The 25,337-nt window shown below is 45.5% G+C and overlaps 1 protein-coding gene across 2 annotated transcripts in view; it reads right to left on the bottom strand.

Annotated features, from left to right (window-relative positions):
- Window positions 1-488: 488 nt before the first annotated feature.
- WNT3A (Wnt family member 3A) overlaps window positions 489-25,337 on the bottom strand; it is a 93,271-nt gene continuing 68,422 nt past the window's right edge. For both annotated transcript variants that reach the window (XM_069860415.1, XM_069860416.1), the window contains exons 3-4: window positions 6,203-6,468; window positions 489-2,476 (exon numbers count right to left, since the gene is read on the bottom strand). In XM_069860415.1, coding sequence (XP_069716516.1) covers window positions 1,997-2,476; window positions 6,203-6,468 — 746 coding nt within the window. In that variant the 3' untranslated portion in view covers window positions 489-1,996. The remainder of the gene's footprint in view (window positions 2,477-6,202; window positions 6,469-25,337) is intronic.

Genomic DNA, 25,337 nt, shown 5'->3' with positions numbered 1-25,337 from the left:
ATGGATGATGCATAAACTGCACCAGCCTAGGAGTAGACCCAGGAGATGCCATGACTCAGAGTCAGCCCTTGGAGGCATCATTTCCTCTTGTTTTTTCTCTGATGGGATTAAGTTTTTCTGCATACGCCCTCCTTTGGTTCCTGGGAATAAGCTGACATGGGTAGAGAAGAGCACTCTGATTTCTTTACATAGACGTCCAGGTGTGAAATAGTGAACTACCATAATTACATTGCCATGAAAAGACTCTTACGGGTCACTTGGAGTTAGAGCATGCCTCATTTCCCTTTCTGTGCTGAAAAGGAAGAAAAAATGCCAATCCATTGGCTTTTTCCCAAGACAAGAACCCAAAGGGGTGGGTAAGGCAAAGAGGACATGGGACAAGTGCATCGGAGGCTAAACAGGCTATGACTCTCTGCTTGGTTCACCATTCATTTATGCCAGTATCGACCAGGAATAACACAAGCAAAATTACAGTGGTTTAAATACCAAGGTGATGGTCTGAGATCCATGCCTGATACCCATGTGGCTGAAGGACGTCCTGATGCCCACAGAGGAGGTGAAAGCTGTTTTTGTAAACTGGCAATCCTGATCTGAAATCAGAAGTAGAGCAGCATGCAAAGACGAGGAGTCAGGGGTGAATGGCAGAGATGGGTCAGCACTGAAAAGTTAGTATTTGGCTTTACGTCCAAAACTGCCCAAACCTCTGGGCTGGTTCAGAGTCTGAGTTCTGTGCATTTTAAACTGCGTCACTTTTAGAGAAGGGAACAGCTGTAGAAATTAAAGTGTGGAACAACATTTGGTTCAAGTCTGAAGCTGTTCCAGTTTGGGGAAGGTGGTGGTGAGTTGGTTCACCGTCATGTAAATTAATGGGTGACAAGCAGTCCTTCAGAGTTGTGTTCCTGACAGACTTGTGGTCTAAAGGTTTTCTAAGTGCCCGGGGGAAGCCTGTGTGAGATGCAGAGATGGACTAAGTGCACTTTCCACTGTTGGTGTTGGTGTTCTTTAATGAGGTGGGAGGGGTAAGCACTTTCCCTTTCTTCCTCTATGGGAACAAGGTGGGATGCTGAGGAGCTGGATGTCCTACGCCCAGCAGAGAGTGTCCAACCCCAGGAGGCTTGCTCAGCACCATGGATTTCTTGGGAAGGCTCATTGGCTGAGCCACATACTGGGGCACAGCTGGAGTAACTTCTGCCTTTGTGGTACTGTCTTCTTCTCAATGCACGCGAGTCCTCTTCACTTTATGTATCAGTCACTGGTCTTTTCTGTACTGTGCACATCATCTGTATGCCAACAGGGCATTTGCAGGAAACCATCAGCATTTCTCTCTCTTTCTCTCCCTCTCCTTCTCCCTCCCTCCCTCTCTGGAGGTGTCACCACATCCTATGTCAAAACTGGCAGAAGCTACTATGCTAAAGAGTTCACACAAAAAGCCTGCCCACTCTACAGCTCCATTATATATTTGTAGATTTCTCTTGTTCCAGGGCAAAAGCAAAGGAGGATTTGCTTATTTTTTTTTTTTTAAAATCATTAATTTATCTTGTTCTATTTCTTTCACTGCTGTTTTTGTTGTTCGTAGTATACACAGAGTCTGGCTATTTGGGTACGTAGATGCCTCTGCCTGGCTGAAGGAGAAGGAGATTCTTATGAAGATATAAGTCTTTCAGAGGACACTTAATCCCTTGAGTCACTTCAGGTGGGTGAGAGCAGAGCAAATCCATGCTTTTGCTGATGCTCTTCTTTCTCTGTTGTCGCTGGTTGAAAAACTGCTGTCTCCTACAGGAGGCATCATTGGGGCGTAACTTGTGTGACTGCCAGATGAACCTCAGGATAGCCCAGAAGTCATTAGACCTATTCTATCCAACCAGTTTTAGCCTTTTTAAAAGTTTTTTTTTCTTTTAATATCAAAAAAGTAGACTTCTCTCACATCTGCAACCTCAGAGGAAGTAGGCTCAAAACCATTTCTCCACATGGAGCCCAGTAAAGGGTTTTGCCTGCTTTATTTGCACGTGTGGACATCGTAGACTCGTATGCACTCCTGGCAGCGGACATAGCAGCACCAGTGGAAGATACAGTGACACTTCTCTTTACGTTTCTCAGTCCTCGTATTGTGCCCACGGCCACAGCACAGGAGGTCGCAACCATCAATCCCATGGGAAGTGACGTTACAGATTCTGTCACGGGTCCCAAAGGAACCTGTCTCAGGGTTGGGCTCACAAAAGTTCGGTGAGTTCTCGTAGTAAACCAGGTCCTTCTCAGTTGGAGCCTTAAAGAAGTTGTATTTGGGTCTGAGGGTCTCCACCCAGCCACGGGATTCTCGATGTTTTTCCACCACCATTTCAGAAGCGCTATCGTACTTGTCCTTGAGGTAGTCACCGATGACCCTGAAGTCTGGCTGAGACCACCAGCAGGTCTTCACTTCACAGCTGCCTGAGAGGCCATGACATTTGCACTTAAGATGCATGAGCTCAATAATAGACTGAAAAAGAGGAGAGGAAAGGCAAAGAAAAAGGAAGACGTTAGTCTGTAATCAACACACATATTGCATTCCGCTGTTTAGACAAGGTGTCCTCAAGATTTGCAGTGATTTCATAAATATATTGAAACATTAGTGAACAAAAAACGCCATAGCCTCTAGTCAATGCTCTGTATGGATGCTGGGTCTGAGGCAGATAATACCTCTGCAACTTTCTTACTTTTAGTGATTATCAAAGGAATGGAGCATCTCTACTATGGGGACAGGCTGAGAGAGCTGGGGTTGTTCAGCCTGGAGAAGAGAAGGCTACAGAGAGACCTTATAGTGGCCTTCCAGTACCTGAAAGGGGCTACAAGAAAGCTGGGGAGGGATATTTGCAAGGGCATGTAGTGAAAGGGAAAGGGGGGATGGCTTTAAATTGGAGGGGTGAAGACTTAGACTAGATATTAGGAAGAAATTCTTCATGATGAGGGTGGTGAGACACTGGCACAGGATTCCCAGGGAAGTTGTGGATGCCTCCTCCGTAGAAGTGTTCAAGGGCAGGTTGGATGGGGTCTTGAGCAGCCTGGTCTGGTGGGAGGTGAACCTGCCCATGGCAGAGGGGTTGGTACTTGATGGGATGATCAAGGTCCCTTCCAACGCAAACCATCCTGTGGTTCTATGATTCTATGACTGTGTCTGATTCCCACCCCAAATTGAAGCATCTACCAAGTTTTCGCTAAGGGCTAAGGAGATCTCTGTGGATGATAATTTCTGACTTATCAATGTTCATGTGTGAATATCACAGTCCTTTCACTGAAGAGCAGGACTCAGACACATGTAGGCAGAGAAGAGCACACAAACCTACTGAGACAATGGTTTTGTAAATGAAATAAACATCTATTCCGTTGGAAATTCAAGAAGTATTAAATGTCTTAGCCATCTAGCACAGAATTCCATCTTTTCTGCATGTTTCATGTTTTCTTAAGTAAACAAGGGTCTAGCTTTGCTGCAGCTATGTTCAAAATCCAGAAAAGTGATATCTTTTTATTTATAAGCCAGGCTTATGATTTTTTTAAAATCATTTCAAAGAAAAAAAAAGATAGGGTCCAAATTTTTGATTTTGAACGGCTCAGACTTCAGCAAAAAACACTGTTTGGGAATAAATGGAAAGGTGATTATTGATCCTGGAAGTTTGCTATTTGTTTTTTGCCCCTTAGGAAATTAGTCTAAAGGTTTTTTGAGGTGTTGCCGTCCAGTATTCTGAGGTGGGAGACAGCCTTATGCAACTTACATGATAACCTGCATTTTCAGACTGATCAGCAAATTTCTGGGTACGTGAACAGACTAGTGCCAGCCTGAGTCCAAAAGATTTGCCATGAATCAGCACCTTAGTGTTCACCAGGTGCTTACCTGTGTTATTTAAGGAGTACCACCCGCTGCAAAGGAGGTTGTAATTAGCGATGAGAGAGAACCACAAAATGTTCAGTTCATATAATCATGTTGAACTTAATCAAAGCTTCTGCCCTGGTGGTAGAGTTGGAGTTCATAAGGGAACTAATGTGAAATGTTGCCTATGGCTCAGGTTTAGCTGGAAACGCTTGAGCATGGAGGAATGGAAGGGCTACCCTATGAGGGTTGGCGTGGTGAGAATGGAAAATACTAGGGCTTTATAAAACAGTAGGATTGCAGATAATGGTGTGACATCTGCTCTCTAATCTTTTACAGCTGTAAAACATCCAAAAATAACTCAATGTCAAGTAACAAGACTTACAATAAAAAAACCTCTGCAGGTTTCGGATCACAGGTGTGTTTGCTCAAAGCCCAGTTTTTCCAGGGATTCTCACTTTAAGGCAAATCCCTTCTTTCCACTCTACCCAGCACCTCCACACTCTTTATCTCATTACCTATCCCAGCAACTGCCACCAGCAATGCATCTTGGGGTACCTGGAATAATTCAGGACAATGCTGGAGGAAAGAAACCACATTATTGCTTGTGGTCATCTTTATTGTGGACAATTTTTCTTTCCAGTGGTATTTAATTTTGAAGGGTTATATTCCCTGTTTGAGATCATCTCTCTTGTATTGTGAGGAGGGATAACTCCACTAGGGCTTGATAGCATCCACTTGAGGACCCCATACTGAAATCTTAGCCTGTCTGAGGACAGCTTCCTTCCTAGCATAGAGCAACTGTGGTGGCTTTGCGATAGCTCATTGCGCAGATCTATGTCCTCCTAAGCCTATATAAGACCTGCTCCTGAGGGAAGAAGACCACATTAATCTCTTTTGATTTCAATGAGGTATTTTTCTTCCACTGAGGGATAAACTATATCAAGTACATTATGAGAAAAAAAAAATACTGTTATTTTAGAGGGGCTGCAGCATAGTCTTCATCTGCAGAATCTTTGTGACTGAATTTCACAACTTGTTTTCCATAGATTACATTCTTCTGGCATTTACAGGCTATTCTTGAGATGAAAAAGAGAATGTCCTCTTACTGGGATTGTTCCACATTATGGAAATATTCACCGTGTGCAAAGTAGCAACTGTGATGAGGGCAAGACTTTGTGTTTTCAGGTCCCTTGTCCATTTTGCTCTGTGACTGAAGTGCAAACACATTGACTGGCTTTGGGGTATGGTCCAAGTTAAATCAGAAAGCACCAGCATCACTTTACCTTTCATTTTCTTTAAATATTCCCTGGGGAATGGAACAGTGTTGAGAAGAATCATAGAATCAAAGAATGGTTTGGGTTGGAAGGGACATTAAAAATCATCCAGTTCCAACCCCCTGCTATGGGCAGGGACACCTCCCACTTGATCAGGTTGCTCAAAGCCCCATCCAAGCTGGCTTTGAACAGGGATGGGGTATCCACGACTTCTCTGGGCAACCTGTGCCTCACCCTCACAGTCAAAAATTTCTTTCTAATATCTAATATAAATATCCTCTCTTTCAGCTTAAAACTATTCCCCCCTCGTCCTATCCCTGCACTCTCTGATAAAGAGTCCCTTCCCAGCTTTCTTGTAGGCCCCCTTTAAGTACTGGAAGGAGGGATGTTGGGAGATGCTCTCCTGCTCTTTCCCACCCTGAAGCCTGCAAAGAAGAGTGGTGATCCCAGGGAATGGAGAGCTGCTCTCAAACTAGGACTAAGTTGCTAAAGACATGCAACTAATGCCATTTGTGGGTCCCAGACCTGTCCAAGCCATCAGTCCCAAATGACGGAGGACCTGCAGGAGACACATTTTTTGCCAGTAGCAGCCCAAGGGCAGGCTAGGTACTTCAGTGTATCTCAATTTCTATTAAAAAGGATTTCCTTAAGCAGCTGAATCCTCCCCAATAAACCCTGGTCTATCTCTCTTAACCTCATATGTCCAGAGTACAGGCATCTCTGTCTCTACAGCTCACCTTCTGCCTACAACCAGTTGAGGTGGACAGGCACAGTTCAGGCATCATTAACTGAGCTATTTCAAATGACTTCTTCAAGCTGGGATGAAATCCCATCCTAGACCGGTCTGTCTTGATCCGTTCTCTATAAAGATGCCTGGAATACTGACTCCAAGGTAGACATTTACATCTGGGTGGGTAAATTTACTTAGAACTTTCATAGGTTTCCTCCCTGGCAAGATCTATCATGGGGCAGGTATCATAATTTCATGGTTTGGTTATTCCCCTCAGTTCCCTCCCACTGTTCATTGTGGCAAGTAAGAAAAGATTAAAGGGAGATCGAGAAAGCTGAAACTAAATATCCTTACGGTCCTTCCAGCTTCGTTGTTGTGCCTGTTCATAGCTGATCGAGCATCTGGTCTGTTCTCTCGAGCATCTGCAAACTCCCGAGACACCATGCTCCCAAACTCCACGTCCTCGCTGCAGCCTCCCCACTTCCAGCCTTCCCCGGGAGACCCTTTGTGGCGGGTGTCGCAGCCGCAGATGGTGGCCGAGCCCTCAGCGCAGGATCTGGTCACTGCAAAAGCCACTCCAGCAGAGGCAATGGCGTGGACAAAAGCTGATTCCCTGGTAGCTGGAGAAGGAGAGAGAAATCAGTGAATAGCAACCAGTGAAGTGGCCACTCGTCGGTATGATCCGCCCGGTGAACACCTCCTGAGGGCAGGGCAGAAGGCCAGGGAAGTCTCCTCTTCCCTGTGGTCCTACTTGGAACTACTCCAAAGACATTTTCTTATGATAGGAAATAAGCTCCTGTGTAGGCAGGGCCAGGCTTGATTCAAGCCCATTGAGGACAGCCAGTATGTTTTCATAGAATCGTAGAATCACCAGGTTGGAAAAGACCCACCAGATCATCGAGCCCAGACATTCCTATCAAATACTAAACCAAGTCCCTCAGCACCTCGTCCACTCCTGCCTTAAACACCTCCAGGGAAGGTGACTCAACCACCTTCCTGGGTGGCCTGTTCCAGCGCCCAATGACCCTTTCCGTGAAAAATTTCCTAATGTCCAACCTGACATCTTAAGGTCTTAGGATGGAGCCACGTTGAGTGGTGGGATCAGCACCAGGTGAAGCACCTCTTCCTCCTCCGCTGGCAGAGGTAGCAAAATGCCAGAAGGGTCAGATAAACCCCAATCCTCACTATGTAAACTAAACATTGTCCCCACCCTCCATCCTGTGTCCACCCTCTTTTTCCAAGGCTGTGTAACTCACTTAGAGATAATGTTCAATACACAGCATCTTGCCTCTATCTGAAGTTTTGCTCACTTACCTAATAACGCCAAGGGAACTGGAAATGAGCTTTCCTTTTCTGCTCAGTGCCTCAGGATGGTGGGTGGGTTGAGCAGAAAATATTTAATGGTTAAGGATTGAGGAACCTTGGTCTCTGTGGGGACCTTCCTTCACAGCCTTTCATCCTAGCTGCAGCCAGGTGGGCAATGGCACTGTAGCATTTGCCTGGTTTTCCTGGTTTCCAGATTTTTTTCTACACAATGTCAAAATTAAACCATAGAATCATAGAATCGTTAAGGTTGGAAAAGACCTCTAAGATCACTCAGTCTAACTGTCAGCCCAACACCACTGTGCCTACTAAACCACGTTGTGAAGTGCCACATCTACATGTTTTTTGGACACCTCCAGGGATGGTGACTCCACTCCTTGCCTGGGCAGCCTGTTCCAGTGCTTCACCACATTTCAAGCAAAGAAATTTTTCCTAATATCCAATCTAAACCTCACCAGGTACAACTTGAGGCCATTTCAGACCCAAACATTTTAAGCTGCTTTATCAAATGGGGAATATACCAAAACATATTTTCTTTCCCTACCTCCCCCCATAGTTTTGGTTTCAATTATGTTTCTTCATTCACTAGAAATGACCCTGGAGTTCAACACCACACCTCAGAAAAAAAAACCGCAATGCTTTTTGGCTTCAGCAGAATGGCCGTTTTATCATGAATGGGGCTATTCTCAAACCATTGAGGTATTTCTAAGAAGACATGATGATTCTCATAACTGGTCTCTCTTAACTTTCTATAGCATTCCCCACACAAACGCACCTCGTGCCTAACAGGTGAATTAGCCGAGAAAGCATGTTGTCTCTAACACCTTTCAGATTAGGCTAGGACAGTGTTGAAATATGAATATATCCATAAAAAAGGTCAGGTTTCCAGTTGATGCGGCTTTGCCAGCTTCTACTGAGCTTTGCATCAGCTGATGAGGTCCCTCCTCAAAACCACTCAAACCTTCTTTGCACCATATTTTGCTGATCTGAGCTTTCCTTGGGTATTTTGGCTTAATCTTTGCTTTCTAGATGCTTCCAGGCTTTACTAATGCAAGGAGAGTTTAATATGCCAAGCCAAAAAGCCAACATGTTCTTGGGGGGAAATCAAAACTGCATGCTTGCAGAGCAGCCCTGGCTGGATTGAAGGCTTAAGCAAGAACTTGTGCAGCACTGCTTCGCTTTGGGAAAACGACCAAATACAACAATATGCAAATCACATAATGTGCATGAACTTACAAGCTGAAGGTATGAGCAACGTCCTGGAACATGATGTCAATGCACATCATGAGGTTAGTAAGTCACTGAGGGCTAGAAACCAAAAAAGGAACTCTCGGTTCCACATGATTTTGAAAACCCTTGTTCAGCATCTGTCCAGCCTGGAGGATCTCACCTTCCAGCAACCGATGACCGCACAGTTCCCAAGCTGTGTGAAAGCTCATCTTTTTAGCATGAACAGACGAGTCCAGTTCTAACAGGACAGAGGACTTGGCGTCTTCCACTTATCTAAGGCCAGGTGGGATCCACAAACAAAACCTCAGGGGTGGGGATCTCAGGATGGTGTCTCCAAGAACACTGATGACCACTCCTAGTGTCTGTAGAGGGGACAAGCTTCTTGTAGAAGCTAGTCAGATAAGCTAGTGGGATGAATGCTATTAGCTTCTGATAGAGAAGTAGAGGGTTTAGTGCCTGCCCAGAGAATACCTGACACACCTTTCACCTCCTACCACTGCAGCCTAATTTTCAGACCTTTCAATATGCTGCCATGCCATGGACAGGAGAGGAAGGTGATCATTCTTCTTATTCCTCCTTCTATCTTACAGGTGTAGTGGCTAAAGCATGTTGCTTGGATAGGTTAGCTCTCATCACTTGGGAGTCATTCCTTCCTCTGCTCAAGAGGAGAAACCTGATACAGGCCTTTGGCTGCTTGGGAAGGTGCTGTAGATTCTAAGCTGATGTTTGTTAATGCCATAGGATTTTTTCTTTGCAGCTCCAACAAAATAGCTGGGTGTGTGGGCTGCAGTACGGACAACATTAGCCGGACAGCTCTGTCCTTAGCAAGAAAAAAACAGCTAGACATGAAATTATGAAAACCTACCAAATATATTTTATTATAATTCCTGACCTAAATAAACCCAAGATAGTATAGGGATATGATTTTGTGTTCTTTATGGAGCTCTAAATATTTGTAGAGGCACAGATAGTCCTGCTTGAAGGAACTATCAGAAATCTACACATCTCTCTGCCCTAAGCAAAATTGGCTCCACCTTGAATGTAACGTCCCTTCAAGGAGGTTCCCAATTGGCTTGTTCTTATCACAGTCATTGAGCTGCTGCAATACAGGATGAAAAGAGGTTTTCATGCTTCACACTGTCACAAAGGAAATATGATTCATTGTGATGAATTATAGATTTGTGTAATTAATTGCCCTTCTCAGAATTTTTTTTTTCTGTGACATTACTTTGTCTACTAATTGTATGCTTCCTTGGAGTCGGTATGCTGCAGTCTTCTTCTCTATGAACCTTCAACTAACCTCATAAATGGAATGAAGGAAAATGTAGAAGGATATGAGATGTTTCTGTCCAAATGCAATGAAATGTAACCATAGAATCATTGAATGGTTTGGGTTAGGAGGGACCTTGAAGATCATCCAGTTCCAACCTCCCTGCCCTGGGCTGGAACACTTTCCATTAGATCCAGTTGCTCATAGCCTTATCCAACCTAGTCATGAGCACCTCCAGGGATGGGACATCCACAACTTCTCTGGGTAATCTGTGCCAGTGCCTCATGGAGAGACCCTTCGCCTTATCATGCTGGGACTGACAAGAAAGCGTCTACAGCTCTGGTATTTGTGCAGGTAGCATTCTCCTCTGTAGGGATGAGAGGGGTGTTCTTGGCTTAGGAGTCCATGGGTCGTGGATCCCATTTGGGCTTCAGCAGGAGCTCAGAACTGAGCTGTTTGTGTGTTGTTTAGCCTTGAGAAGAGGAGGCTGAGGGGAGACCTCATTGCTCTCTACAACTACCTGAAAGGAGGTTGTGGAGAAGAGGGAGCTGGGCTCTTCTCCCAAGGGACAGGGGACAGGACAAGAGGGAATGGCCTCAAGCTCCACCAGGGGAGGTTCAGTCTTGACATTAGGAAAAAATATGTCATGGAAAGGGTCATTGGGCACTGGCAGAGGCTGCCCAGGGAGGGGGTTGAGTCACCTTCCCTGGAAGTGTTTAAGGGACAGGTGGATGAGGAGCTGAGGGATCATGGTTTAGTGTTTGATAGGAATGGTTGGACTCGATGATCCAGTGGGTCCTTTCCAACCAAGTGATTCTATGATTCTAAACCCAGGGGGCTTCAGGCAGAAGCCCCAGAAGGTCTGCAGGATTTCTGCATTTTTCAGGACTTGGTTGCAGCAGAACAAAGGGCTACAGGAGAGCTGCTTTGGTTGTAGATACCCAAATCTGGCTAAATCCCAGGTCTGACGCCTAAATTCTCTACTGCTCCTGGCCATTACTGAAAGCCTACAGCTCCAGGAGGGTATTGATAGGATTTGCCTTAAGAAGCACAGATTATACCCAGCTCTCCTCTTCCCAGAAAGAGCCCAATGCCTTTTTACAGCCTGTATACTTTTGAAATGCAGCCACCCCTGGGGTGGAGTGCAGCCACCACTTAACAGCACACAACAGGAAGCAAATAGCATTGTATCTGATAGTGAGTACCTGGGGAATGTAGGCAGGCAGAGTGAAGAAGTTGAAATCTGGCCCCGGGCACTAAGGTTAGGAGTTTGTCTTTTGAGAAAGTTGCAGCCAATCTCTTAATGACTCCATGAAATTAGGGCACTGGGTTTACATCTCCTACCCCTAAGTTTAAGGCACCGAGTTCAATATTGACGCAGATGGAAGAACGCCACCGCGTGAATCACGTCCTGCCACCTCTGAATTTACAGGACTGTCCTCCGATTACTAAGCAGACCTGACCCTCCTGAGCTCTGAAGAGCTCCCCAGGTTGTAGCCGGAGGCGGTGTGGCTGCAGGAATGGAGGAGGAGTGTACAGAGATACAGATAAGCAGAAGGAAAGCATGCACTTGTAATGGAAATGAGGGGTTATTAAGGTGCCATATAAAAATGCAAGAGACTTAGCAAAGATAACAGGAAAGTGCAGTATATTTGTCAGGTCGCCTCATTCCTCTCTGGGTGGTTCTGGTAGCAGAAGACAAGCAGCTCGTTATGACTTGAAGAGAGCTTCTGGAAAGTCATCTGGCAAGAGAAGGTTAATAGGGACTAATACCTCATGGGGATGTTGACTTAAGAGCATTTTAACCACCTTGTTTTCAGTGCAGCACAAGGTCACCAAAGCTCTGGCTTCGGCTTGTTCTGTTCCTGTCTGCTCCTGAGTTTCCCTGCAGGGCTTAGAGACTTGGATGACTGGTGCTTCCAGGAATCCCATTTTGGACCCTTTTGTGGGAGCTGCCTGTCAGTGAAAAGGGTGCTGAGACTTACAGAGATGCTTTGAAGCTGCCCCTTCTTGCAGAGCTCTCCAAGCCACTGGTTACTTCTGGAAATTGTTTCCTAAGGACCCTGGTCTGTGATGCTGTGAGCCTGAATGTCCCATACAGAACAATCTCTGGTCATTGTCTTAGCAGCAGAAACATCTTAGACTGCAAAAAAACACAAGGCTGAGCAGTATCAATACAAGAATTCAGAGCTCTGAGGATGAAGTGACCTAAGATTTTCCTGCTTTCCCAGTGTTTTTATGTGACTTTGGGCAAATCCTTTAGTCAGTCTGTGTTTCTGATTCTTTATCCATCCACCTGAGGAGAATCCTGCTTATCTCCTCAGGAGCCTGCAATGCAAAATTCAGTGATGTCTTCAGAATTGCAGGCAGAAGGTGTGGAGCCAAACAAATGGTCAGAAAGATGTGGGATGAGGGAGACAAAGGAATAACAGCATAAATACCTTGACTGTCTAATATATGAAACCTAGTCTCGTGGATTCTGCTGCCCCAGACAGTGACTTATTTTCCCTGAATCTTTCTCTGAATGACTAAATGATTAACCATAGGTCAGGTAGATATCCCAGATCTGAGGGAGGAAGGACTACGGTGAAGTAGAAGGATAAACGTGATGGTTTATTTTAGTCTTAAAAAGCTGCAGTCCCTTTTTAACACCTTTGAACCATAGTACTGAGCCCTGTTCCCCCCATCCTTGACACCCTAAATCTTTCCTTCTCTTCACAATGGCCTGGTGGTAACTGCAGGTTCATGGGACAGAGCAACGCAACCCACTTCCAGGAGTGTTGGGAGCCAAAGTTGCAAGTCTTGTCTCCTTGATCACAGCTTGAAGAGCCAAATAGTATTTTAAAAAGAATTATAGAATGCCAGGCTGGAAGGGTCCTCAAGGATCATCTAGTCCAACGTTTTTAGGTGATCTACAGTTTAAATGAGATGGCCCAACAACCTATCAAGCTGGGCCTTAAAAGTGTCCAGTGTAGAGGCATCTACCACTTCCCTGGGCACGACTGTCTCCACTGGATGCTCTTTAAAAGAAAACAGTGAGATCTGGGAAGGAAGGAAGGAAGGAAGGAAGGAAGGAAGGAAGGAAGGAAGGAAGGAAGGAAGGAAGGAAGGAAGGAAGGAAGGAAGGAAGGAAGGAAGGAAGGAAGGAAGGAAGGGAGGGAGGGAGGAAGGATAGACCATGTCTTGCTTGAAGTGGTCCTGGATTACAGACCTCAGTAGCCTGCAGAACAGATAGCCAAGCAACAGCGATGGACCCTGCTCTAAGGGTCTATCCTTTTCTAGGTGGTCCTCCTGAAGGTGCTGAGACTTCTTTGCGTGGGGAACCTTGATATTTCCAGGACAGCTACTGACTTTGCTCTGTGAAGAAATACCTCCCATGCCAACAGCTCTTTATTGCCCAAGACCAGTATATGGATATAAACTGGAGAGGGGCAGATTTAGGCTTGATGTGAGGAGGAATTTCTTCACCACAAAAGTGGTGAAACAGAGGAACAGGTTGCGCAGGGAAGCTGCGGATACCCCATCCCTAGAGATGTTCAAGGCCAGGTTGGATGGGGCCTTGGGCAGCCTGGACTAGTGGGATGTCCCTGCCCATGGCAGGGGGGTTGGAACTAGATGATCTTTAAGGTCCCTTCCAACTCAAACTACTCTATGATTCTATGATTCTTAGACCCTGTCATCATAGTTTTTGAAGCATGTCCTTTGCAATGAAACACTGGCTTGATACCTTTTTGGGCTGGATCATGTATAATCATCATGAAAAAGAACAGAGTTGTCCCAGATTGTTCCTGGAGATGTATGACAGTGAAGGAAAGTTCCCACATTTTAGCCACTCCTTCCAGCCATCCTTAGCATATCTGCTCTTGAATAGAGGATCCCATTTCCAGGCCCACACTAGGAAAGACACTGCAGAGGTGTGACTACAACCCTTGAGTTTCTGACACTGAAGGCTACTTGAGTGATATTGGGAAAATGACTTGGCAAGTAGGTTAAAGTGGAGAAAATACCATATCTGCTTAGCAGGACTGCAGGAAGGAGACATGCTGTTTTCTCTCAGCTTTGTTTTTCAAAGCTAAAATACAAGAGAAAACTACTTGTCCTGTCGGCTATTTCAGACACTCAGACACCCATCTCTGAGGGGCAGAAGGTGTAAAGTCTTTCCAACATTTATCTGGGAGGGCAGGTACCCAGGGCGTGTGAGAAAGGCTTTTAATTCCCTCCTTGGCCTGAGGGGATGCAAACCCACAGCTCTCATACTAGCATTTGCACAACACTTGACACTACATTGACTCTGGATTTAAAAAAAATTGAAATAAACCCCAAGAACTGAGAAACTGGACATAAAACTAGGGCAGAGTAGTGCTTCTGGTATTTGGAGCCAGCACAGCCTGGTGTCTTACACTGGAAGCCTGTCCTAACTGCTCAATTTCTACCTGATTATTACGGCTGGGGTCCTTGCAGGTCAGACATCGTGGGGTTTGCAGGGGAGGAAGACATGATCCTATTGAAACGGGTCCAGAGGAGGGCTATGAAAATGATCCGACGGCTGAAGCACCTCCAGTGTGAGGACAGGCTGAGAGAATTGGGGTTGTCGAGCCTGGAGAAAAGAAGGCTATGGGGAGACCTTATAGTGGCCTTCCAGTACCTGAGGGGGCTAAAAGAGAGCTAGAGAGGGACTTTTTGCATTGATATGATGAGGGGTAATAGCTTTAAATTGAAGGGGTGAAGATTTAGACTAGACATTAGGAAGAAATTCTTCACAATGAGGGTGGTGAGACACTGGCACAGGATTCCCAGGGAAGTTGTGGCTGCCCCATCCCTGGAAGTGTTCAAGGCTAGGTTAGATGGAGCCTTGAGGAGCCTGGTCTTGCCAACCAGCAGATCCCCCAGAGCCAAGAACCAAGGATTGAGGACATGGGGATGATGTCCCCCACCTTATGATGCTCTTCGTACTAAAAGGGGCTTATAATAAAGGTGGGAACCGTAGGGCCTGTTGCAATGGGACAAGGAGAATGGTTTAAACTAAAAGAAGGGTGATTCAGACTAGATGTAAGGAAGAAATATTATATGAGTGGTTAAACACTGGCACAGGTTGCCCAGAGAGATGCAGATGCCCCATTCCAGGAAACATGCAAGGTCAGCTTGGACAGGGCTCTGAGCAGCCTGATCGAGTTGAAAATGTCCCTGATCATTGCAGGGGGATGACCTTTAAAAGTCCCTTCCAAGCCAAACCATTCGATGATTCTTGAAAACGAAGGGTCACACCTCAAATCACAAGTAAAGGAGGGGGGAAGGTGGAGAAACAAAAGCTAAAGGGTGCCTTTTTCAAATGATCACGGGAAGCAAATTGTTTGCCCATCAGAACTATTAAATATTGGCACGGCATCAGGTGAAGACAGAGAACAGGGAACCCCTTGGCACACGCCAGCTGACAGATCCATTCATGCTGCAGAGACAGTGCCCAAGTGCTGGAGGGGAACAAGTGTTGTTCCCATCATAGAGGAGGAGGATCAGAGAGGTGTCACGGCTGCTGTGAGCCTGACATTGCTTGTGGGGAAAATACAGGGAACGTTGGAAACAAAATATTGTCTGTCATGGCCTTGGAGGCAGGTAAACTTCAGTTTCACCACATTCCTCTGTATTGTAGCAATAAAGGATCCCATCTCAGATAAACCAAATAAAGACTTTTACATAAGTCGGCTGGCTCAGCCTCCAGGTTCTTCCAGCTCCTCTCTGGAGAAGCCCCTATTTCCAGTGTTAATATTTCCCCTGACCCATTCTCACTAACCAAAATATGTTGGCCTCCTGCAACAGCATCTCCTGGTCTGGCACCAAAGGCTCCTAAATGAGCCTTTTATCCCAAAACAGGATCTTTTTACCACACTTGCTGTTGGCTTTCAAACATGCATCTGCTGCCTGTCATGGTGGGTGGAGAGGAGCAAGTTGTGGCCTTGGATGTGCTCAACACAAAGAGTATAAAAGGAGGGGACAAGTCAGGCTTCCTGGTGGGAGGGTGAACCATTCCCCAGAGCACATTCTCAAATTTGACACTATGTGCTGTATTCTTACTAGGTATGTTGGAAAATGCTTTCCAAAGTCAAAGGTTCTTTAAAGCTTTCATTTCTTTACCTGGAGTCATTCCCAACTCTAAATACCAAGCAGCCAAGTGTCATAAACCCTGATTTTTGTGATCAATCTCAGCAGCATCAGTCCAAAAGTCCTTGTTGCTACTCTGGGAAGACTTTGGAGGCTTTGGGAAAATCAGAGCCTTGTGACTGCCTCGCTTGGTGAGCTATACATGCTGCACAAAGTCCCTCTCCAGACACAGGCGCTGACAGTCTCTGCAAAATGGATGAAATAAATATAACATGGCACATAAAAAGCCACTCACAGATTCATTCAAATGGTGATCACTCTTGACTAACACCACAGACCACACCTGGCATGCTGTCCATACAGGAAAGAATCAGAAAGACCAAGTTATACTCTGCAGCTTGAGCTTGGAGCATCATTTCAGCCTACGACATGACAGAGGAGAGGGAAAAAAGGGAGGACCAGTACCCAGAAACACATCAATACCTTGAGCTGCCTCTGTGCTGAGCTGTGTGGACGTTCTTATCAGTGCCTTAACTGGGCTTATGGCCACTGTACATCATGATAGTAGCTCCAGGACTTTCCAGAGCAGCTCTGAGTTGCACAGACGAGGTGTATCCAGAGCTATATGAATTTATACTCATCTTGTCCAGAAGAGCATGACTGCATGGGATACTTCGGACAAGAGCAGAGCTTAAATGATTGCCTGGTATCCCTTGGATGCAGAGAGATCACCAAGTCCACTCCTCAAAGACCTGTTTGCACCACTACAGTCTTAGTGTAGATGTACAAACTGACCTGGATGATTTGGAGCTATACAGCAGTGAAACCCCGAAGTCTTGTAGCTGTTTTTTTCTGGCATGTCAGCTTGTCTCATAGAATCATAGAATCACAGAACAGTTTGGGTTGGGAAGGACCTTAAGGACCATTCAGTTCCAGCCCCTCTGCCATAGGCAGGGAATGTTCTGCTGGATCAGGTTGCTCCTAGCCTTATGCAACCTGGCCTTGAACACCTCCAGGGTTAGGGTGGTCATGATTTTTCTGGGTAATCTGTGCCAGTGCTCCACCACCCTCACAGTAAAAACTGTCATCTTAATATTTAAAGAAAATCTCCCCTCTTTCAGCTTAAAATTGTTCCCTGTTGTCCTATTGCACTCTGATAAAGAGTCCCTCCCCAGCTTTCCTGTAGGTCCCCTTTATGTACTGGAAGCTGCTCTAAGATCTTTCCAGAGCCTTCTCTTCTCCAGGCTGAACAAGCCCAACTCTTTCAATCTGTCCTTTGATGGTCTTTGTGGCCTCCTCTGGACTCACTCCAACAGATTCGTGTTCTTCCTTTACTGGGGAGTCCAGAACTGAATGTAGGGATCCAGGTGAGCACAAATGCAGAGCAGAGGGGCAGAATTCCCTCCCTTACCTTGCTGGTCACAGTACTTTTAATGCAGCCCAGGGTACGGTTGGTTTTCTGGGCTGCAAGCGCACATTGTTTGTTCATGTTGAAGTTTTCATCCACCAAGTTTCTCATCCACTCGGGTGTCCTCATCTTTAGCAGCATGTCCCAAGTGGGTTTATCTCCGAGTCTGGGGAAGCCTGATTTGCAAAACCAGTGGTCTTTAGGGACTGCAGGTAATCAAGGCTTTCAGGTCGAACCCTGAAATGAGTTAGAGTGGCTCCAAGAGCAAATGCAGTGGTTGGAGAAATGCAGTTTTGGAGCAGCCACACTGCAGCAAGTGATGCCAGCCAGGAGCTGCCCCATGGATCCATGACAGGCTCTGCATGACACTACAGCCTATGCCCTTCTTCACAGAAAGCTGTGCCAACTCCATGCCCAGCTGTTTCTGCAGCGTTTCTCACCAAAATCCAGCTCCAGGGTTTGTTTGACTTTTTTTATCCTTTTAAAACTCAGGCCCCTAAATGCAAAGCCTTATGCAAATGTGAAGCATAATAACAAGAAGCTAACCACACTTTTGCATATCTTAAAGGAAAGGTTAGGTTTGGGTCCCATCTGTGTTTAGAATGAAGTTCTGATTGAGTTCTTGTTTCCTCTAAACCAGCATGCTAGTCTCAACACATCCCTGGGAAGATGAAAGGCTGTAAAAAGACATTTGATCAGATTAGCTGTGATTCAGATCATTGGAGGGAAATTATTAAATGGGCAATTCTTGCCAGGGAACATGAAGGTGATATAGATAAGAGGGAATGTTGGATTGAAGGAGGTTGGATTATCACAGCTTGTAAAATCCTGAAGGCCAACTTCCCCTAAAACATCTGAATGATGGTTATATTCCTTCTCTTTTTTTGCTGCTGGTTGCTTATGGTTATCCTTGCACCCAGCAGGACAGAGCTGCAAACTCTAGCACTGTGCTTGTGTTTCCAAACCATTCAGACTTTACCTGAAACAGGTAGATCCAGATTGTCAGATGCTGGAGCAGCTCAGGAGCCTCGTGCACAGTGCTGTGAGCGAGGTCGCTGCTCCCTGCCGCCCTCCAAGGCTGTGTGAGTCGAGGGTGTGTCAAGGGCTGGAATGCTCTCGCTAATTAGCTACTGTCAAAATAACCCCAGGTAATCACAGGTAACCAGACCCCCAAGATAGGCAAATCAGCAGGATGGTCTGGTATCAGTAACCCAAGTCTGATACCTGTGAAGCAAACATCCCTCTATCTCTCTCTCTATCACCCTATCTCTCTGTCGATCTAATCATTACCATGTACGTCTCCCTACCTACCCTGCTTAATGCAAGCACATTTTATCTGTCTTTCTGTTGGCTTGGTCATGTGTGAAACACTCGGTGTCTGATGCCCCCCTCCCGTCATCCCGTAAATGCTGCCTTCTGAATATTTCATTGCCGTCTCGAGTCCTGAAATAGCATGGGCTTCTTCAAACCTCCCCAAATTACCTCGACCCCTGCCTCCCCAACAGCCAGTGTCCCTGGCAGGCTCTAGACAAAAGGAAGCTGTGTGCCTATTGGGGGTTATTAGCAGAGATACAGCATGCTCATTGTGACAGGATGAGTCCTTAATGAAAGGGGAAGGCAGAAAAAGAAGTGGGCAAGGACTGCGGTGAAATTTTCCAGATTATGTTCCAGGTTAAAGGATCATTAGGGTCCCTTTTGGCCTTGAAAAAAAAAAAAAGGCAGGAAAAAAACCCACAAGCCCCAAAGACCACTATGCAAAACAGACTCACTGGTCAATAGTATATGGGCAAGCTAAAAAAAAATTGTATTCTGTTATCAGAAGCAACATGGCCAAACAAAAGGATCGCCTTCGCCCACCTGAGAATGGAATGTGAGGCTCCATTTCGCTGCTCTGATTGTATTTGACAGCCCCCCTCGAGACTGCCTGGTTGGTATGGCAAATCGTCCTTATTACCTGCTGGGGTGAATGAATCCCCCTTTGTGCTGGCACTGTCACGCTGCATTAGGTTGACAATGGCCTGAGATATTTTATATGAAATTTGCCCTCACTTGTGATTAGCCAGCACCAACTAAGTCATAGCAACCTAGAACTATGCATTGGCCGGGCCCCGTTGTCGGCCGAAAGGGAAATCCCTATTCAAATGGTTTAATAAAACAATCTAAAGGGCGTGTGAATCGTGAAAAGCATTTTCACTTTTCTCTTTAGCTTAATCTCATGGTCGCTGGGATATTGTGCTCTGAGCAGACCCCAGCAGGGTGTGGGCTAAGGTCCCCCATCAACTTCTTTTACAGCCTCCTTTTCTGCGAGTTAATGATATACCGGTGTGATTGCCTCCCGCAGCAAGAAGAAACACGCATTTGATGAAAAGGATGGACCTCCTAACACATCCTAAATGGCAACAATTTCTCATCCAAAGGTCACAGGTCATAACCTGGATTTTGAATCACCACCCAGATCTTTTTCAAAGCCCTGCTAAAGATGGGGGATTCTGTGAGGCCGTTTTACACACAGACACACACACACAGAGACACCACGTTATCTCCAGAGGTTCCTGCTCTGTTTGAGTCCTCAGTTTAGTGTTTGGAAACAATTGGATTTTCCCCTGGTTTTGGGCTACAGTTAGCTGCCTTTCACATCCTCTCCAGCCTGGGTTGCAATGCAGGGAAAAGCACAAGACAGAGGCGAGCAATGCGGAGATGTGCGATCTCTCCGCAAGGCAACTCAACTCCTGAGCATCCCCAGAGGGTCACCCAGAGCTCAGCAGTGCCTGGGGTACAACCAGTACCCTTGGGTGAATCAGCAGCTGGCTGTTCATCCCAAACCTGCCACACTCCCAGCACCGAGCATCACCTCCAGCAAGGCTTCAAGGTCTCCACTTGCTTGCAAGGTGCGGAAAAGCTCCCTCAGTGTTGACCCCTTCATAAGCAAGATCTCCCACGTATGATCAGCCATGGAGATTTGGCTGTGGAGTGGGGTGGGAGGAGGGGGAAGGAGAAGCATTGGGTGCCCCTTTTACATCCCTTTTGCACTTTTTCTCCTCTTCCTCTCCCAGGGTAGGAAGAGGAGGAAGGCAGCAGCAGAGGGTGCAGGGTCTCCACAGAGCTAGCTCAAAGTTGGGTGCTCATCTCAATGTTTACCTAAACAGAGGAACGCTTTGCAAAATGAGTCTGGAATTCCCCAACAAAACAAGCTCCCTCCTGCAGCCGAGCTTCCAAGCACAAACGATAAGGTGAAGGGGAAAGAAGCATTGGAAGCTGTTTTGTTTTCCACATTTTTCTTTCCTCTTCTCTATTTCACTCCCTTCCCATCATGAAGCCTTAAGTGGGGTGGGAGGGTGGGGGGTAGTGTCCTCTGTTTGTTGTATATCAATATTCTTTGATTTATTCCCAGCAGAGCTCAGCAAGAAGTACAGGGATGCACAATGAAAGCAGCCCAGCCTCTCACAGGGGACCTTTTTGCCTTTCAAAATCCATGTAACCCTCTCCTAAAAGGTGTTTATGTTAATCCATGGTATGTTTCCACTGCATAATTGTAAGCTATCTGGGGCAAGGAGTGATTTCTGGGGTTTTGTGCTTGTACAATATTTAGCACAATGGGGCTCTGATCTCTGCTTGGGGCCTCAGAGTCTACTGTAATACAAATAATTAACCATAATAGAGCTGGGCAAATATCTAAATAAAACCATGGAATCAATTTGAGGCAATTAAGCAATTTTTCAGCTTGCAGAAGTTTTTGTTCTAGGAGAAGGGAGGGGGTCTTGGGTGCTGGGGGAACTGCAGGGAACTCCTCACCACCCTGCAGTAGCCTTTGGCAATCTGTTTGGGGTTTGTTTTTTTTTTTTATGGTGGTTTCAGTTTTATCCAGTTGAGGTGGCAGAAAACTTCTACGCAACTCGCCAAGCACAAAAGCCGCTTTTTATAAATAGCTTGTGAAAGGAAGCATGGTTTGGAGGCTGGATCTGTGATTTCTGAGGGATGAGGGGCTCAGTCCTTAACAGCATGACTTTTGAGCCGCTCATCTGCTTCTGTCCTGGCTGCCCACCTGTAAAATAGAGAGCAATCATTCTCTTCCTGCTTCCTAATCCCAAGCACTTGAGGATGCAACTGGCTGTCGAAGCAATGGGGATTGCAGATCTATTTAGACAGAGAGGAATAAGAAAACTGCAAAGCCCCAGACACAGACTGAATAATTTGCAGTCAATTATAAATCAGCAGATAAGCTTTGGATGACAGATATTGTGATTATAGTTGGAGCTCTTATATAATTTGCAAGCGGAAAAGGGAGCTAAATATATTGAACACTTGTCTAAAGTTGCATTCAGTTCTATACTTGTCCATCACAGAGGGGAGTGCATGTAAGGACACTACAGCGAGGAGCGCATCTTCTAAGGGTGGGCAAGCTAACAAATCCACCAGTTCACCCAATAAAAACCTCAAGAGCTGAGCCGCAGCGCCCTTTTCTGAAGGAAATAGCTATAACACATCAGCCAGGTGGATGCATACCCTGAACTTGGTCATGCAAAGGTTTTTTATGGCCAAGCCATTGCAGGAACTCTTGTGTTCTGAATGCAAGAATGGGAGATAAGAGATTTAAAGGAATCAGAATAATCATAACTGAAAAAGTGAAAAACCTAAAAATATCCCTCCATGCACCATTCACACTAGGGCTAAAAAAGTCTGCGAACTGATGACCAGCCTGATGTATGCCCCGGACATGGAGTAATGAGTACTCATGCTTAAAAATTGAAGAAAAGATTCTGCACCACAGAGCTTTCAAAGCAGAATCATAGAATACTTTGGGTTGGAAGGGACTTTAAGGCCCATCCAGTTCCAGGGACATGTCCCACTAGATCAAGCAGCCCAAAGCCCCATCCAACCTGGCCTTAAACACCTCCAGGGATGGGGCAGCCACAACTTCCCTGGGCAACCTGTTCCAATGCCTCACCACTCTCATAGTGAAGAAATTCTTCAGTAGAATCAAACACTCTACTACATATATGTCCTAATAATGGTTCATTTTAGCTACCATGAAACCTCTCATCCTGCTGGAGAGAAGATGCCATTAGTTTGATTTGGAAAGCTGAATAAAAACGTACGAGGTGAACACTTGACTAGAAGACCACCTGGCAGTCTGTCACATCCAGAATAAGACAAAGAGCTTGAGTTCTTGGTAAGCATAAGACCACAGAAATGAGATAAATGGAGGTTTCCTATCAGCTTCACTGTTAAATGACAGACAAGTTAAATAATGGTAATATCAACAACAAAATAGCCATAAATTGTATCTACCTGTAATTTAAAACAGTGAAACTCTCACACACAGAAGCAGTGACATGCAATTCTCATCCTACGGTGTGGGTGAGTGCCAAATGCGCTCACTGAAGGGACAAGGAGTGAGCTCTCTTCAGTTGGAGCAACCAGTCTGGGTTAGGAGAATGGTTTGGGTTTTGTGATGCCCATCAAGGAGGTTTCAGGCATGAGAGCTCCCTTAGACATTAGAGCTCCCTCTCTCTGAAGAAACCTTATAGCAACCTTCTAGTACTTAAAGAGGGGGGGCTACAAGAAAGCTGGGGAGGAGCTCTTTATCAGGGAGAACAGGATAGGATAAAGGGTAACAGTTTTGTGAGAAGGGGGCTTTAGAATAGACATTAGGAAGAAATTTTTTCCTGTGAGGGTGGTGAGGCACTGGCACAGGTTGCTCAGAGAGGTCGTAGATACTCCATTCCTGGAGATGTTCAAGACTAGGCTGGATGAGGCTGTGAGCAACCTGATCGAGTAGGAGGTGTCCCTGCCCATGACAGGGGACTGGAACTAGGTCCCTTCCAACCCAAACCATTCTATGATTCCATGATGATTTCTGTTCCTCACTGAGCCACACAGATTTTTGAACCAGTGACCCCTCAACAATTTCAAAATTCTGCACAGATGCTGGCAAGACTCCATTCTCCTGCTGATACCTGATCCCTCACATAATCATAACTGCAGCACGAGACAGCTACTTGATATTAAAAAACCAAACACAAAACCCTGTTGTAGAAGCAAAGGATACCAAACACCTCCAGACAACTTTCTCAATCAGTCGTCATTTGTATTCATAAGACAAGCCAGTTTCATTAATCTTATGCTTACCTTATTTTGCTCAGATTTCTTAAGCATGAATAACGCCCACCTACCTAATTACAGGGATGCAGTTTTCTCGCCCAGCCCCGTGCCATACGCTCGTCAGCCCTCGTGGCAAGCAGAGCTGGGAGCGTGCAGGGATGCTCTTTCCTATGGAGAGATCTCTTCCAATCTGAACTGCACATGGGTTTTGCCCTGCTAGGCAAGGAAACCGATGGGCACCCAGAATGTGAAAAACCTCCAGGTGGGTGTTGGATCCTCTCTGAACAGAGATGAGGGCTGTGAGCAAGTGGGAAAGAGGCAGGTGCTTCGATCTCTGTTTCTGGGGTTGTCTATGTTAACCCATCATAAGACAAATGATAATATTTGCTTTGATGAAGCATTCCCTTCCTCAGGCTATAAGTCATTATGATATTTTTGCCTATTCTCTTTCATATTCTTAGACTTTTTCCAGTACTTTGCCAACCTGATCATGAGAAAACATGCAATTCCAGCTTATACTTCTCATTCTTGCTACTTTTAATTCACCAAATACCTGTTTGCTCTTATGTCAGCCCTGCCTTTGGATTTGATGACTGGATGCAGTGTTATACTTGATTTTGCATCCTAAATGCTCCTGTAGTTCTGCTACAGGTTGTTAAAGAGCATCCATACCCTACGGCTATGGGTGTGTGCACACAAGAGTTGGTGGGAACAACTCATGGCTCCTTATCCAGCATAATAACTGGGGGGAGGGGTTAAGGTAGGCTGATGATCTGTTCTCCCTCCACTATCTTCAGTGACTTTAGTGGGAGTAGAAGATATTCACCAAACTGCTGTAGGAACCCAGTACCTTAAGGGTTTACTGACAGTGCACATCGCTTTCATCCCTGCCTATCTTACAGCAACAAAATCAAAGCTATGCATCCTGCAGTCTCTTGGGATGGGAGCTGCTAAAGATTCCTCTCTCGCTGTTAAATGTAAGCTCCCTTGGTGGCAATACTGCGGCTGCCCTATGGAATGAGTGGGGGTAGATGATATGTGACGTGCATGAAAAAGAAGAACAACCAAGAACCCTTAGGAAATGCCTTTGAAAATGAGTTACTGAATAAATTGGGTAAAGTAAAATTAGATTTGGGCCATCAGCAGAACAACAAGGGGCCTGATTCTCCTCTTGGCCTGGTGTAAGTCAGAATAAACATTGTCTAATTCAAAGGAAATGGCAGATAACTTATTTCAGTGTAATTAGGGGTGCATCTTGGTATAGGAGTATTTATTCCCTACAAAAAGCTTACTTTTTTGAATAAGATACCTTGCTTCTTGGTATTTTCATGAAACTGATATCTAGATGCCCTGGCAGGCTCAGCCCTTGCTCTAGAAAAGCCTTTAAATCATAGATATCAGACTTGGACATCGCACCCTTCTGCCCAAAGGCAGGATCCACTCTGCCTAAACTATCCCTGACAGATGTTTGTCTAACCTGTTCTCAAAAACCTCCCAGGTCGGAGCTCCCACCCCTTCCTCAGGCAATCTATCCTCGCGCTTCACTACCCTTACCGTTAGACTGCTCTCCCTAAAGTCTAACCCCAGTCCCTCAGCTGTGATTGTAGTGGACGTGGAGGAGAACTTGTCAAATTAACCTGGACAAACCAAGGGAAGAGGTGGAAGTGCAAGGAAGAGAGGAAAAAAAAGTAATGCTGTGAAGTTGCATAGCCTATCGATGGTAGAGCTGGGAATAAAACTCAGGTCCCTTGACTCTATGACTTATGCTTGCGTAAACGAAGGAGCTTTTACGTTCTTAAACCCACTGGGTACCTCGTTTTTCTCTCTCTTCTCACTCACTTCCATCTCTCATGCTAATTTCTCTTGCCTTTCAGCATCTCACATGTGCCCTCGGAGGGAGAGGCTGTTGTAACATACGCAATCTTCGACTGATTCATCCCATGACTAACACTCGTGCTATTTGTCTAACTATTTCGATTGATGTACATTTAATATGTAAAAATTTAATTAAAGTCTTATTCATAAAAAAATATCTGGGCCAACTTAATATTTTGTATAAA

This window comes from Phaenicophaeus curvirostris, chromosome 6 (genome assembly GCF_032191515.1).
Source record: "Phaenicophaeus curvirostris isolate KB17595 chromosome 6, BPBGC_Pcur_1.0, whole genome shotgun sequence".
Taxonomy (NCBI): Eukaryota; Metazoa; Chordata; class Aves; order Cuculiformes; family Cuculidae; genus Phaenicophaeus; species Phaenicophaeus curvirostris.
The sequence above is the reverse complement of the archived record's forward strand: the minus strand, read 5'-3'. Positions and strand labels throughout refer to the sequence as shown.